At 36.9% G+C, this 16,662-nt stretch overlaps 1 protein-coding gene and 1 long non-coding RNA gene across 4 annotated transcripts; both read left to right on the forward strand.

Annotated features, from left to right (window-relative positions):
* Positions 1-598: 598 nt before the first annotated feature.
* On the forward strand, positions 599-7,881 carry LOC137015104 (zinc finger protein 320-like). Of its 3 annotated transcripts, XM_067379806.1 has the most exons (4): positions 599-690; positions 1,985-2,177; positions 4,063-4,871; positions 6,041-7,881. In XM_067379806.1, the coding sequence occupies exons 2-3, from the start codon at positions 2,120-2,122 to the stop codon at positions 4,869-4,871; spliced, it is 867 nt and encodes a 288-aa protein (XP_067235907.1). In that variant the 5' UTR covers positions 599-690; positions 1,985-2,119; the 3' UTR covers positions 6,041-7,881. The 3 variants fall into 3 exon arrangements, with proteins under 3 accessions (XP_067235907.1, XP_067235906.1, XP_067235908.1); XM_067379805.1 differs by having other exon boundaries at positions 1,990-2,177; positions 4,063-7,881; XM_067379807.1 differs by lacking the exon at positions 1,985-2,177 and having other exon boundaries at positions 605-690; positions 4,063-7,881.
* Positions 7,882-10,314: 2,433 nt separating this feature from the next.
* On the forward strand, positions 10,315-13,876 carry LOC137015547 (uncharacterized). Its single transcript, XR_010893993.1, has 6 exons — positions 10,315-10,382; positions 12,210-12,343; positions 12,444-12,501; positions 12,604-12,809; positions 12,917-13,092; positions 13,754-13,876. It is a non-coding gene; the product is annotated as an uncharacterized lncRNA (long non-coding RNA).
* The last annotated feature ends 2,786 nt before the right edge of the window (positions 13,877-16,662 follow it).

A 16,662-nucleotide genomic window follows, 5' to 3' on the forward strand; every position in this document is an offset into this window, starting at 1 on the left:
TAATTGGTTTACATGTTTTTTTAGTCCATTTTATTCCTCTTAACATTTTAAGTGTGTATGTCTTTAAGAAATGAATGGTTGACCAGTCACATGACAGGAAGCAGGTAAAACATCTGTATAAAGAGAACAGCATGGCAAACAAACAAAAGACTCACTAAAGGGGCGGTCACACTGCACTTTTCGTTCCATTGACTTCCATTCAAACGCATGCGAATGCGTCAGACCGGAAACGCAAGCTCGTGCGAAAAATTTCGCATTTAGCTGCGTTCCAAAGTTAAAGTTTGGTGAACTCTGACCTGCGAATTCGCATCACGTGAAGACGTGCGACCAGTAGAAGATCGATTCGTCACGGCATGACCTCTTGGCTGAATTAAAAGAATTATATTTTTGCAGTAAAGTCGAGTAGATTCTATATTTTTACATTTTAAATGTATTTCTTTAAGTTATGTGTTGAATTCATGTTTATAAAAAAGACCCTGTAGACCGTGACGTCATATCACGACCGTTACAGCATCAGAATAAATTTCGCACGTTCAAAGTCTAGTGTGACCGCGGCTTAACACTGGATTGTGGAGTTACCTCTTCAGTCACAACTTTACAACCTTTGGATTATCACTTCCGTGGACATACACTGGTGGACAGTCACATTGGGACTTTATCAGAACACTAGGATTCTTGGACTGTTTTAGGGTATGGTACTTTGGATTGTATGCTTTTAACAGACTGAGTTTTCCTGGTTTTATTGTGTTGTTTTAAAGTTCCTGTGAATATTGTAAATACACAATTCTTATTATTACTGTTTTATGTCTTATTCTTTTAACCACTAACAAACTCACACAGTAAAATCCCATTTTAAATCTTGTGACTCAACCAATTTGGCTGATCATTACACTATATGTTGCTGCCTCATTAATACATTTAAAATAAATTACATGTCTTAATTTTATAGTGTGTGTATGTGTGTATATATATATATATATATATAGATATAGATATAGATAGATAGATAGATAGATACTGTATATTAAAATATTTAGTCTGTCATGTATGACTCAAACATCCATGAATAACAAGCCATGAGTCATGGATGAATGAGTCAGCTGGACTCATTGGACTGTTTATTTTGAATGTCTACCAAGCTGGTGAAGCTTTTGGTTTATTTACAGTTGTTGCACTGATGCACAATTATTTAATAAATAATTAATTACATGTGTGTCTGTTTGTTATTTTGTTTTACAAAGTTAGGAAAGTAATGTTTAATGTAAGCCTGATGCATTGCACAAAAGAAGGATCCCAGTTTCTTTCACACAGTGAGGCATACAATTTATTAGGTAATTTAGCACATTTTTTTTAAATTGGGCTATTCCTTGAATATCGAATCGGTATGTCAAAATACTTAATCCCAGGTATCGGAATCAGTATCGGAAGTGAAAAAGGCAGATCGGAGCATCCCTAAGCCATGGTTTACAGTGGATAACAGCTAAGGGGGTTTAAGGCCCCTTAAAAATTAACTGTTAACCACGGCTTCTTGGGGCTTTATTGTCTTTCTTGTCTTTCATAGTCTGTTCTCATATATCCTGACTCAAATAATGTGTTTCTAACAGTTAAACACTCAGAATAAAGTGATATCTGCTGATGATCTGAATGTCTTGTTGAATGAGTGTTGATAGTCTGAGGATCATCCATATTAACAGAGCTGCTGAAAACACTCTTCATTTCATGTCAATGGTTCCTGTTTTCACCTCATTTATTATGGTGATGTCTTCAGATCTGCTGTAAATTGGCACTTAAAGCTAATTTTTTTGGTGTCAACAGACTTGAGTATATTTGTTGACTACAAATATGTACATATATTTCTGTATTCATGCTTTCAACTGTTTATATGACCATTATTTATATTTGGAAGATTTACATTATTTATATCTGCTATCAAGACATCGATATAGAACAAACTTAGTTACTGATATATTTTTAATTTTGACAGATCAGTTCCTCCCAGTGCAGTTTATCATCAGTTAAGCTCCTCCCACAGTAATTCTCCAATAGATGCTGGAATATTCCCATCAGAGCATCAGGAAGAGCTGCAAATACTGAGTTTATTAAAGAGGACAGTGAGAACATGAGTGATCTAGAACCCTGCAGAATGAAACACACTGAAGATACAGAAGAACAAAGAGGTTGGTGTTTATTCATTCATAACATTCAATACACAATGATGTGTTGTTGTTTTTTTCCTCCCAATTCTGCAATGTAAAAAAATAAATAAATAAAAAATCAGCATGCAACCACTAGTACATCCTCAAATGCACATTCTTTATTATATTATGTAATAATGTACAGGTCCAGAGTGGCATTCAAACGATTTGGGAGAATTCCCAGTGGGCCGCTCATAAATTGGGCAAATTGGTGGTAGTTCTAGTAGCGTGGAAGCGACAGTTTGCTCGTACACCAGTGCACAGCTCTTCATAGTTACAGGTTATACTACTAGGCACTACTAGGTAGAATGAAGGAAAATAATTTAGATTTAGAATAATTAATGGGGTGACAACTTGTCGATATAAGTGTAATAATTCAAAACAAGCCCCTTTGTATAGCAAATAACGATAACTCCAGAATGTAAAAATATACAACCCACTCCACTTGACTGCAAAATTATTGCCTTCTTTTAATTCAGCTGACGTCTTGATCTTCTGTTGGTCACACGTCTTCATGACGTCTTCATGACGTGATTCTTATATGATTTATCAGTTTTACTTTTGATTTCATATATTTATGTACTTCTAATTTATATATATTAATTCTTATCATATTTTCAATCCTTATGGTTGTTCTTATTTTATATTTAAGAGTATGCTTGTTATGTTCAGTTGTTCTTCAAGTGCTCCAGTGTGACAGGTCACGCTGACACGTTTGTGGTTAGATGGACGCCTGCCAAGTACTGCAGAAGTGATGTTTTTTAAAATTTGCAAAATTCCCTAAGGGTTAAAACAACTATTTTTGACACTGAAGAAGTGGACGACGTAATGGGTGAAATTAACCTTTTTCATTTTAACAAAAACATCAGTTTGAGTGGGTTGGGAATTTCCCTGTATGCTTATAGTATAATATGGACTGAGTTGTTGATAATTGAGCTTTTTCTCTCCTTTGCTCTCCTTGGTTTCTGCTTCTTCTCTCTTATCTGCGAATGTCTTAATGTTTTAATTATTTTTGATTTTCATCTATTAGATACAATACTCTGGATTTTACAATACTCTGAATTTATCTTTAACTATTGACTACTCCTTTATGATGGTTATTTTACCTTTTTGTTTTATTAAGTATTTTCCTTTTCGATTAAAGTTGCGGGTGAGGCTAAATTTAATTGTAATGAATAAATAATTTTTCATCAACTTTATCATCAGCCTGGATCTCATTTTCCCAAGTTTTGCATCAATACTTTTTTGACATATTGCATGCTAAGATATTCATACAACAAAATATTCTGTGGGCCATGACATTTTTGTGAAAATGATCAAAAATACTGGCACTTTTTTTTTATTTATTTATTTTTTAAATACGCTGGTGGGGAAATGTTGTGAGATATTGATTAAAGTGACATGTGAAGGCCAAGTATGATAACCCATACTCGAAATTTGTCCTCTGCATTAACCCAAGTTAGTGCACACATGTAGGGGTAGTGAGTAGTGAACACACACACACACACACACACACTGCTGGAGCAGTGGGCAGCATTCACAGGGGCACATCAGTCATGTCCTGCTGGTATTGAGATTTGAACCCTCAGCCTTCAGGTTACCAGTCTGGCTGTCTCACCATTAGGCCGCTACTGCCCCACAATTATCTACATTAGATCATTGTGTCATTTATCAATGAATAGTTCTCACTACAGAAACATGGGATTCGTGGCTATAATGTTTTAAAAATAACAATCAGAAGATCGATAGTCTTAATTAATTTATGACATTTTATAGAAGTTGTCCATTTTCTGCTGTTACATCAGGGCTTACTTTTATCTCCATTCACTCAATATGATTTTTTTTTTCTCTCTCTCTTTCATTTCAGACCTGATGGAGGAGGAGAGTGAACTGAGTGTAGTGGATGAGAAACATCATGACAAATCTGTAGAAAAACCTTTGAGTCGCTCGAAGACAGTTTTAAAGAAAACAAGAGCCAAGAAATCTACAACCTGCACTCAGTGTGGAAAGAATTTCTCAACAAAGCAAACTCTTGACATTCACATGAGGATCCACACCGGAGAGAAGCCGTTCACATGTGATCAGTGTGGGATGAGTTTCACACAATCATCACACCTTAAAGAACACACGAGACTTCACACCGGAGAGAAGCCGTTCACGTGCGATCAATGTGGAAAAACATTTATTAAGTCGTCAAATCTGAAGACACACCAGGTAGTTCATACGAAGGAGAAACCACATTCATGTTCTGTGTGTGGAAGGAGTTTTTCACTGCGGCAGAGTTTAAAAGATCATCAGAAAATGCACACTGGTGTGAGAGAGTTCATGTGCTTTGAGTGTGAAAAGACTTTTACTTCAGGGAAACATTTAAAACAACACCAGAGAATTCACACTGGAGACAAATCTTACAAGTGTTCATACTGTGGCAAGAGATTCAGGCAGTCAGCAGATCTGAAAACACATGAGAGGATCCACATTGGAGAAAAACCTTACAAGTGTTCACATTGTGACAAGAGATTCAGGCAGTCAGCAGATCTGAAAACACACGAGAGGTTTCACAGCAGAGAGAAGCTGCACACGTGTGATCAGTGTGGAAAGAGTTTCACTATGAAACGCTACCTGAAGATACACATGAAGATCCATGCAGTGAAACCACATCACCGCAGTCTGAAATAAGTAGTTCATTTGTATTTTTAATATGTATCTATAATTCTTTTATAATTATGCCAGACAAGTAATTTTGCAATGTCTGCACACATACACATTCAAACGCACATACCTATAGACTAAACATGCAAATGAATGACAAGAACGCATAAAATGTCTTCTGTTTTCAGTTGAAAAGGTGTCATTTAAGCAGCCTCTAAAAACTAATTCAGGGGATCTTTAGTCAGTACTTAAAAAATATATATATATATATTGTTGTTCAAGTTCTGAAATGCTGTTAGACTTTTTACTTGTAATTGTTATTTTATTGAGCTTGGATGACACACAAATTATGCCTATTGATTCTATATACTATCATGACTTGTCATAGTTTAACATTTTCAGTTAATCAAAAATGTATTTAAGTTCTGTTAATGTAAAATACAGTCTGATGACGTGTAAACGTGCGTCATTGTTTTGAGTTGTATGAACACTTCTTTTAATTTAGACGAACTTAAGTTAAGTGAAACTGGGCTGGATTTATATTTCCCATCATGCTTTGCCCATGGCACTTGAGAGTAAATGCTAAAATTAAGTGTTATATAATGTTTTTTTGCACAAGATTAATGGTAAGGGAGATTTAGGGTTTTGTTATGCTAATTTAGAAGAGTTTCTGTTAATGTGGGTTTTTGGAGATTTGCGTGACAAGCGGTGCTTGGTAAGTTCATGTTACTTAGAAATGTGTCCAAAAAGCATCTTCACCTTACTTAAAACATTATGTTGGATCAACTTAAATAGTTGCATTCATGTTGACAATTATTAAGTTCATGTTACTTAGAAATGTGTTTTTATTGTGGCAAAAAAAAAAACGTCTTCACCTTACTTAAAACATTATGTTGGATCAACTCAAAATATTGCTTTGAATTAATGTAATTCTCCCAATTGGCTTAAGTTAAAAATTCTAGTGGAAAACGTTTGTTGTGTATTAATAATTAGGGATGTTTACAATGGAAGTGATTCAATCAAAAACTTTTTTTTCTTTTTTTCTGGAGCTGCTGTAAAGCCAAAATAATCCCTGTCCATTAATTGTCCTATTATCACTGACTTGACTTGTTTTATTACATTCTGAGGCTGTAATGTAATAATATTCATGATTGAGGTGTGTTTATTTTTAACTCTCTCTCAATCTGCTTGTTCAGCAGTCACTAACTGTCCAGAGCTGAAGCTCATCATTGAGAGTGTGCTGCAGAGACCGATCTGTGTAAGAGAGCAGAAGAAACAGTAATGGAGAGAGGTTCACTTCTCCCCTGCTCCAGACTTGTGCTTTGAGAACTCCTTAATTCTGTTGAAATTGAGAACTTGTGTGTTCTTCTGCTGTGAGTTAAGTGTTATCCAGTATTCATGTTGATCACCAGCCTTGAGAGATCTTTAATCCTGTTGAATCTGAAAAGTTGTGTTTTCCTGTTAAAAGTAAACTCTGAATTCCCTGTTGTCTGCTGTGATACAGATAGTGAGTTTCTATCCAAGTCTGTTTCTTTGTTACAGTCAGGCACGTGCACACATAGACATAAAAGGGGGCTTGAGCCCCTGCCCTTTTTCTTCCTCGAGAGAAACATGTTTTTGTTTGTTTGTTTTTAATAAATGCATATATATTCCTGTTAACACACAGCTTCCTTGTCAAAAATATATTTACTGAATAAAAAAATAAATAAATACTAGGCTATATCAGGTCGGCTTTGTCCAGTTTAGACAAGTATAGATGGCCTCCCTCCGCGACACGCGCGCCCCGCCCCACCTCACCTCATGTTTGCTGCTGGCTGAAAACTTGTGACATGTATTCCTGGGAAAATACAACTGCTGTCTGGCGATGAGAAACGAAAAAGAAAAAGCCCTAGATGGATCCATCCTATGCATTTCTTTCAGGTAGCCTATGTTAACAAACGGGAAATTTGTGAAACTATTTAAGGGTGAGATTATATACCTTTAACGCCGCGTTAATAGTTTGACCACCAGCAACGCATCTGATCTAATCTATAATTTGATCATGGATTTGATCGTGCTGTTCTGTGTAACAACAAAAATCAGCAGGCTTTTGGCATTTGTTCTAATATATATGTATTTACAACATTTCAAAAACTCTTGATGTGTTTAAATATGCAGATTAGCTTGTTTTGGTTCATTTAGAATAAATCTACAGATGCAAACAGACGGATGGTAGGTTTAAAACAAACATCATCTAAATGTGTAGGGTTAGGGTTAAGTTTTCTTTCCATTAGAGTAAAAGAAGACATAAGCAAAAATAGACCAAAATCTTAAAATTATCCACTACATGAAAAAAGTATTCCAATAACCAAAAGAATTAAAATGATTTATTGATTTGTGCAAAATAAACAAATTATTAGTGAAACTATGTCCCTCTCCTTGGTGCAGTCATTTATTCTAAATATATAGCTTGAAAATAGTAGTGTGGAAAACATGCACATTGTCGCATAGTTTCCTTTGCTGTTGCCTGATCTTGTCACCTAGTGAATACTAAAGAAGAACATGGTCTCTGTGTGAACTGATTCATTTGTAGAAATCTGTATGAAACTATTGCATGAGTGTGAGGGAATTAAAATAAATTGATAAGGAAGTCAGAGTTGTCCTAATATATTTAAGGGTTTATCTCTCTTTTTTTTTTTTAATAATTATGAGAAGTGCCCTTTTTTCCACTTGAGCCCCTGCCCCCCAAAATGTCTGTGCACATCCCTGGTTACAGTATATTAAGCCATTGTATCTTTTAGTTTAATGGTTGGAAGCAGTAGGAAGAGGGTGCTAATTTCTTTTGTATCTAATGTTTATCCCTGTTTTTAGTTAGTAAGGGAGTTAAAGAAAGCTTGTGTTGTTTATTTCTTTGCTTTTACCTGAATAGGTTATTTGTACTCCCTCTATCAGTAAGATGATGTTTTGTTTGTTGTTTTTGCCTGGCTTTCTCCTGAAGACATTTAATGCTTTCCTTTTCTTGTTTATCTGTATTTTGTGAAATTCAATAAACTGTTACTTCTGCCAACTCAAGCGATTGTCGTATTTCTGGGGCAGAGGACTGAAGTGATTCCTCCATGTTTAGTTTTACTATTGTTATTATTTTCAAAATAATTTAGCCTGTTACTCTCTCTCCCAACCCTACTGGAGAAGATCATAACAGTATGTGCTGAGCAACAAAATCTCTTCTTTCTAAATTAGTCACAGTCAAATCACCCTGTAGCTCAACACTGGTCACCAACTGAAGCTATATGGGCGCTGCGTGTTCCCAGTGCCCCAGTATAGTGTAACAAGCACCCTCCTTCAGATGAGACCTTAAACTGAGGTCCTGACTCTCTGTGGTCTGTAAAAATCCCATGGCACTTCTTGTAAAGAGTATGGTGGAACCCGGTGTCCTGGCCAAATTCCCTCCATTGGCCCTTATCAATCATGGTCTTCTAATCATCCCCATAGTTCTCAAGCTGTAAATTTCGTCTCTAGAACCGTACTCTGATTTAACCTTGCCACACAGGTCGCACATGCACACTGAAAGTGTTTTGCACTAGCGCTGGCCCGGGCTGTTGTTTCACAGTAGAAAACTAAACTAAAGAGACAGAACAACAACAGCAGATGTCCACATTATGCAGCGCTTGTGCGAGGCGGTTATGAGATAGCCACAACTTTAGTTTAAAACAGTACAAAACATTTTTATTGGTCAACATCTGGAGAAAAATAACACAAAGATGAAAAATGTTGTAGCGTGCATTTGTCGACTTACTGTGATCACACACCTGTGGATATTTTTATCTGATTTATAAATCAGAATATAAATGATGTAAATATAACTGCCATTCCTGTTAACATGTATCTGACTGTGTGTGTCGTGTAGAAGCTTGTTAGAAAATTAATGTGTTTGCATGTTCCTCTTGCTCTGCCATTAGATACTGGCTATTTTAGTTCCCCTCGCTCAACAAAAGATCCTTTCAATTTAATAGGATTCAGAACAGAATAAGAATGAAATATATATATGAAGCCAAAGCGAATTCATTTAATGATCACTGACAAGCTACGCTGTCATTATCCAGCCTGGTCTCATTGTTAATACGTAGTTATTAATACGTAACTTTAAAAGACACAAAACGTACATATTTGTACGTTTTGAATGGTGTTAAAACGTACAAATACTGACGTAATTATGGCACCAAAACGTAAACATACTTACGTTTTTACTGCGAATAAAACGTAAAATATTTACGAATCTTTCATGTCATAAAAATATATGTATAAAATATATATAAATGTTCCCTTTTTAACATTTTTAGATGAATGTAATATCCCTAAACCCCACCCCGAACCTAAACCTACCCATTCTATACATAATGTTAAAAGAATAAATCATAATGGACAAAAATGTGTAGGAAAATGACAATTTTAGTAAAAATATGACATTAAAACGATATTTTGAGCCACTTATCCTACACCTACCCCTAAACCTACCCATAACAATTTCTTAAAACTACATACTGTTAATAAATGAAAAACAGACAAACAAGCGTAACATTAATCACAATCATTTATTTTTTGCAAATATGTCAAAAGTGGTACCAAAAGTTAAAATGATGATGAGTTCCAGTCGCAGTCCTCTCTGGCTGTAACGTAATAGTTTTTATAGGGTACAGAGCAGAATATAATTTATTAATCCGTGAAATTATGAATCTGTCTTCTCTCCGTGAAGGTGCGCACTCATTTCAAATGTCAATCCACTGAAACACGGCAAATCGCAATCTGCGACGAAGCAGGTGAGAACCAATCCCAGCTAGCATGTATAATCGGCACGAGCTCGGCTGCCCTGCGGCACCTGCGGCTAAGACTCGGCATCGGCGTGTGTTAAACGGGCCGATTGTGCCCCGCAGCTCGCTCTGGCACATGCATTTTTGTTACGGCTGTAAGCACTGGGCCGATTCATGTTCACCGTGACTGGTAACCCAGCTCTGGCTGTATGATCTGGACCACTTCTGGAAATGACTGGCTTATGTTAAATCAAGGATGGTTTTAATGGAGGCCATTCAATGTAGGTGACTTTCTTTAACACAAATGTAGATTTTTAACTCCAACCGTTTTAGTCTGTCCGTAACAAAATCTCAGACAGTAAAAAACAAAACATGCACAGACAATTCCAAATTAAACCCTGCTGCTTGTTGATATCCTAAGACACGAAACGATGCGAGAAACAGAACTGTATTTATATTATTTATACCTCTAATACAGCGCTTCTTCTTTTGAGTTTTAATGGCGGGTTGCGAAGCAACTTCATAGTTGCATACTGCCATCTACTGTATCGGGTGCACGGCTTGAGGGCTATACTCGGCTCAGACCCTTTTGCCAGTATGAAGCCGATTTCAACGGTTACTGCAGAAAGCGCTCTGGTCAGCACGTACGCTCAGCTCATCACTGGAGGGGCGTGTGCACAACGGGTGAGATAAAACTCGACGCCTGACTGAATCATCCATTCCCTTTTCGACGCCATACGTTGAACTTGAGGTAAGTCTTGTGTTCGGTTTCCTTAAAAGCATCAACATTCACGCTGAGCATAGTTTCAATCGAGTTCCCGTCACATCCTATATTAACTCTACATATTTCGAACTGTTGCTGATTACATGTTGATTATTATTGATCCGTTTAAACTTTGTTCATGTTTCTTTGACATGTTCATGTACTTTTTTCCAGATGAAACAAAAATAAAGAATTCATAATTCATTTAAGATTTATTAAGTAGGACAACATCAAATTATTTATCATGTCTGAGTAAAGTAGTGCAAATTTTGGGTAATATGAAAGTGGCTCCAACTTTTATGGAGCGAACAAAGCTAGCATTGACTAGCTGTTAGCTTATTTTCGTTGCAGCTTAGCAAAGCATTAGCCAGGCTAGACGCAATTTACGTTAATAATATTTAAAAGTGTTCTGTGGAAGAAAATTAAGTGAAACAAAATGTTAGCTGGTAGTGCTGTGACAAATCGCAGTTGATCCGACCCATGGTTCGGCTCGCATGTGATTCGCGGATTAATACGCAAATTTAAATGGGGAAAGTTCATAATTTGCACGTGTTTCAAAGGCTTGCAAATGTTAACATTCAAGTGATTTTAAACAATTTAATCGCAAAAAGGCGCTAAAATGAGCAGCTTTCTGTACACACATAAGCATATGCCATTGAATGTGTCCGGTCCAGCTCCAGTCAGATGTGTAAACTTTAGAGAAGGTTGCGCTTATGTGTCTCATACTGTAGTCCATTAACATACATTTGGCGAATAGAGCAATGAAAAACAACATATGTGGAGCGACAGTTTGTAATTCGCTCTCCGTCTGTGTGTGTGTGTGCGTGCGTGCGTTTAAGTGCACTCAAAAGTGCACACACGCAGAGACGTCTTTCAAAAAAGCAAGCGAAAAATCTTTTTGTTCTCGACAGGGCACATACAAACAAAACGATCTCCACAGTATTCTTTTTCTAATAAAAACATTTGTTTATGTCTTAAGTGTAAGTATAGAGTCGGAAACCAATCTGTGCTTATTTGGTCTTAAAGAGACAGTAAGCTTAATCAACCTACTAAAGTATGTGTCCTTAATGTTAATCAAACAACCTAAGACAATGAGAAAATAACTTTTTGTAGCTCTAAAAAATAATAATTATATTTAATTCATACATACAATAAGATTTTGTAATGATTTATTTGATTCGATTTATGTACCTAATGCTAATTTTAGACCTTATTTAATGTGCAACTTTGTTCTTTTAATAAAAAGTTTGTCACTTTATTTGTTATTAGATTTTTGCCACCCCTTTTTTGGCTTATACAAAAAATGACTATCTACCTTCATGCCTGACTTACTTGGCCAGTTAACTTCTTTTCTAAGAATAACTGTTAAGTGCCATATAGCAACATCTGACAATTATACTGAATAAAACTGCCCTTCAAAGTAATGTTAGTGTTAATCCTCCTAATATATAAAGAAATTAAGTGTGAATACACCTAAAGCTATCCCCTTGGCATTTATAAGACGCCTGAAGTTAATTGCCAACAATGAGCAAGTCTGACTAGCCTTCTACATAGATCTTGTACTTGCATATTGTTTGCAATTAACTTCAGATTTGTCTGACTTATCAATGCCAAGGGGATAGCTTTTTAGGTGTGTTCACTTAATAAATATATATATATATATATATATTAGGGATGTTCATATCAGTTAATTTTCCCGACCGACAACTGCAGCTTATTAACCGAACATTAACTGTTAACTTATAAGATTTAAATACTAAATTGTCATTGAGTAAAAATACAGTTGACGGTTGTCTGTGACCTTCTCCCTTTCAGCGAACATCACAGTGCCTAGTCCACCACAGTGGTCTCCAGTCTCCATTACCAACAGCCTGAGTGCTACACCTACTGACACCCCAACCCATGCAGCAGCTGGCAGAAGTCAGACATCAGGCCAAACTGGATTTCAAGTAAGAAGGGCAAGAAAGCTATTCTATATCTCATGGAGAAAAAAGAAATCACTTTGGTATATGTGTGATGAGATTAAAACATCTTTTTCTTTTCTTTTAGCACACACCACAAGTATATGACACACAACACAGGTCTTCTCGGGAGGCTGTGCCTACAGGTAGGAATTCTACAAAGTGATCTCTCTCGGTTTACTCTGACATATCTACGTACAATGTTTTGCTAGTAATCTGCTATGCCTGCATTTTCTTGTGTCTTACAGCAATTGCTAAGGAGATTCTCATCCAGCTCGATTCTATTAGAGGGCAGCAGTTGCTCATCCTGGTGCAGCTCCAAAAAATCTCCAGCAGTCAAGCAGTTCCAGACTTCACGCCAGACCCAACACATTTTGGGCTCCCACTTTCAACTATTGAGGAGCTACAATGTTTGGAGGAGACATTAAAGAATCCAGAGGAGAAGAAGAATTTGGTGAGTTAAATTATGGTTTAATCAGATCATTCCTAAAAGTCAGTCCCCACTCTCACTCATGCTATATTCCTTAAGTAACTAATAAGGTACATGTCTTTTTGTTTCAGACTGTTCTTCTTGGAATGGTCGGAGGCATGACTCTTAAAGACACCGTGGGGCGGGTCCTGAAAAGAACAATGAACTCTTCGCTGGCGAGACTCATTAATTGGAGTGACATCCCAGGGCTCTACAGTGCGACTGACCCGATGGCCGGTTGCATAAACCTTTAAGACTAGTCTTAAAAGTTAGTCATGAATTTTTTCTTCAAGACTGATCATAATTGTTTTAAGTATGTTACATAGAAAGGTAGATTGTACTAATTTAAATCAAAATAATAAGACTGATTAGCCCTAATTGCTATTTAGTCAGACTACGTCACGGCTATGTTTATGCAACCGCCACAGGTTCTATGGGTGCACCCTCAGTTGACACTAATAACAGCGTATTGGCCATTTTTAAAATCTTATTTTAGTTTTAATATTTCTATTCTCAAACTCTATTTAAAACATTAACATCATAACATTATCATGAATTGAAATGCATTAATGCCACTTCTGAGCCTCATTAAACAGTCTGTAAATATAACTAAATGCCACATTTCTGTTATATGCCACCTCTGCAGTGCAAAGATGAATTATTACAGTATTTATTTATTAATAAGAGATGCCTCTTATTATTCTAACTCAATTTATGAATTTGACATTTAATAAGGTTAAAATTTTATAGTCAAATATCTCCTTATAATGGGAAGGTTATTCTAGCCTTTTTAGAAGGTGCTCCTAAATTTTTTAATGTGCTCCTAAACTAAAAAGAAATGTATCTCTGCATCCAAAATAAGTTTTGGTGGTTTTATGAGTAAAATCACATGGTCATGCTGACCTCTTCTATCCTTGTGTTTTTCTCAGATGCAGTCCGCCGGAATGCCCTGACCAAAGATAATACAGAAAAGGAGATAGCTGCAGCCACCTGGTGATGAGGAGCTCTAGCATCTGATAGGGATGGTGGCCGAAGCCAGAGGGCGAATAGACTTACATTGAATTAAACTGTTTTAAAGTTAAAAATGTTGATATTGGAAATTCGTATTTGAACTGATTGATTTTTTTGTGCGTGCGTGAGAGAGAGAGAGAGAGAGAGAGAGAGATAATGTGTGTTCAAGTAAATAAAAAATGCATTAAACATGAAATCCTTGTGCTTCCTTGTGTGTTTTATTTTCAGTTATGTTGCATAACGGTTGCTTAGCAATTTTAGAATTAACCAATCAATAAAATCAAAGTTTAAACAAGCCCAAATAAGGAACGGGATTGGTGGGGAGCTTACGTTCTCTCACTCGGTGTTCCGCAATCGGGCCGCGTTAAAACCGAGTGCTCGGCCGTGTGTTCGGGCCGCGTTAAAACCGAGCGCTCGCAGAGCAATCGGACCTAGATTCATGCCGAGGATCGGCCGAGTGTTCCAGCCTTAATCGTTCCGCTTTCGGCCCGCACAATTTTTGCTAGCTGGGAATGAGCGTTCGATATCAGTGCAGTAAACCATGTCATAACGCTTCTCGAGGGTGGCGCAGGCGCCATTTTTAAATTTGAATCATAACGTGCGCGGGCTTTGACTGTGACGGTCGCTGTTGCTGAGAATGAAGGTGAAGATCGACAGATAAAGGGCTGAATTTGAATCTGTTCCTCGCAAACATATGGATTCTAAAGATATGTAGTACAGCAAACAAATAAAATGGGTGTGATTTGTTAATTTATGTTGTGCTTTGGTGTATCTTATGGTTGTATTGTCAGTCACTGCATAGGAAAAAAATCTCACAGCAAAATATTACAAAACGATTATAGAAATGTTATTCATTTTAAGGTTTCAAAGTGTAGTCTCGTTTAACATTATGTAACGTTAATGACAATTGAACACAACATATTTGAATCATTAAAGCCACGATTTTAATATTAATACATGGTAATTCATATACATTCACACTTTACGTTAGATGTTTTACGTTTTTTAAGCTGCTAATACGTAAGTATTTGTACGCTTTAGTGCTATAAATACGTCAATGTTGTACGTTTTTGTGTGTATGAAAACGTTAGTAAATGTACGTGTGGTAGAACCACACTTCACGTAAAAATGCACACGTATTCTCATGAGATCACGTTGCATTATCACAGGTGAATCGCCGTCGATATTGCGTGGCTTGTCAGTGAACTACAGCTCTGTCTATTAAATGCCGCTCTATTTGAAAGCAGGTGATGGCAATTTAGCGGTAATCAGGGAACCGGCTTTACTGACGAAATGCGCGTGACAATCACATGCGATATATCGCCCAGCCCTACATGTAAGCGAGTAAATATAGGAGAATTTTTGCCAAGTAATCTCAAAGTGGCACACTTCCTGCTGCCAACAGGTGGCACTTTTACCATAACTGAATATTGCAATATAGATGTGTTCAGGCAAGAAATATTATCAAACATGTGAAGTTTGGAGCAGATCGGACATTGTATGCCTGAGTTACAACAACTTCCTGTTTTGTGGCATTAATTGCATACATTAGCACTCAGCCAAGTGTTGCATAATTTAACGTGTTTCTAGCATGTTTGGTACTTCATGGCATACTGAAATGTGTTTCTGGAATTACAGTGTAAAGCATGCCATTTCCTGCTGCCAGCAGGTGGCGCTACGACCAACTGAATATTGTCATATAGATCTCTTTAGGCCAGGACTCTTATCACACATGTGAAGTTTGGAGCAGATCAGACATAGTATGCCTCAGTAACAACAGCTTCCTCTTTCATGGCGAAACATCAGACTTTGTCAGGCCGCAACGGACACGCCCTTCAGCGAAAACTCAAGATCTTTGATATTTATCATCGCTAAGATCTTAAGATTAGACTGACAACATATGATGTTGATTTGGTTAAATCTCTATGAGGAGTTAATCACAGTGTAAAACATGTCAATTCCTGTTGCCTGCAAGTGTCGCTATAACTGTAACTGAATATTGTTATGAAGATGTCATCAAGTCAGGACTCTAATACAGCATGTGAAGTTTAGGGCAGATCGGACGTTATTTGCCCGAGTTACAACAACTTCCTGTTTCATGGCGAAATATCAAAATTTGTCAGGCCGCCACAAAAACACCCTTCAGCGAAAAATCTAGATTTTCGCAATTTAACGTCAGAAAGGCCTTTAGATTAGACTGACCAAATATGAAATTGAATTATAATAAGTGTTTATATTTAGACTATTTCAGACCGGATTGGTAGGACCCGCCGCAGAGTATCACAGTAACTGCGTGACTCGTCGACATACACGGAGAAAAGTAGCTCCGGCTACAATGTTCTTCTGCAAGACGCATGCAGTTCTGTTTATTAACCGCTAGAGGGTCAAAAATCGCAGACTGCAGCTTTAAATGTGTGTACCGAATTTCAAAATCTATGTGAAATGTAGCACAAGGGGCACTACGTTAGGTGGCGCTATCAAGCCATTTTGCCACGCCTAATGCTGCGACCCATAACAGACGTAAATTTTCACCAATTCTGGTGCGTGTGCATGTGCAAAGATTCATGAGTTTTCAAGCATGTCTGAGTGCTCAAAAATATGATTCACTCTAGAGAAGAAGAGGAATAATAAACTTATAAACTTAAGAATAAAAAAAGAAATTCCAATAGGGTCCTCACACCATCGGTGCTCGTAAAAGTGAAAATGAACGAGACAAGCAGGATTTCCGCTTCTGAGAAACATGATGAGAAACAAACCAGAAATGCCAAATGTAACCCAGATTTGACCCAAACTTCATCGCAATGTGGAATAATATCTTCAAAACATT

This window comes from Chanodichthys erythropterus, chromosome 24 (genome assembly GCF_024489055.1).
Source record: "Chanodichthys erythropterus isolate Z2021 chromosome 24, ASM2448905v1, whole genome shotgun sequence".
In the NCBI taxonomy this organism is placed as follows: Eukaryota; Metazoa; Chordata; class Actinopteri; order Cypriniformes; family Xenocyprididae; genus Chanodichthys; species Chanodichthys erythropterus.

Bases quoted from the DNA above. Each gene is read 5' to 3' on its own strand.
- LOC137015104 (XM_067379806.1), top strand. From the start codon at position 2,120: ATGAGTGATCTAGAACCCTGCAGAATGAAACACACTGAAGATACAGAA. The intron at 2,178-4,062 runs GTTGGTGTTTAT...CTTTCATTTCAG, and splicing joins AGATACAGAAGAACAAAGAG to ACCTGATGGAGGAGGAGAGT.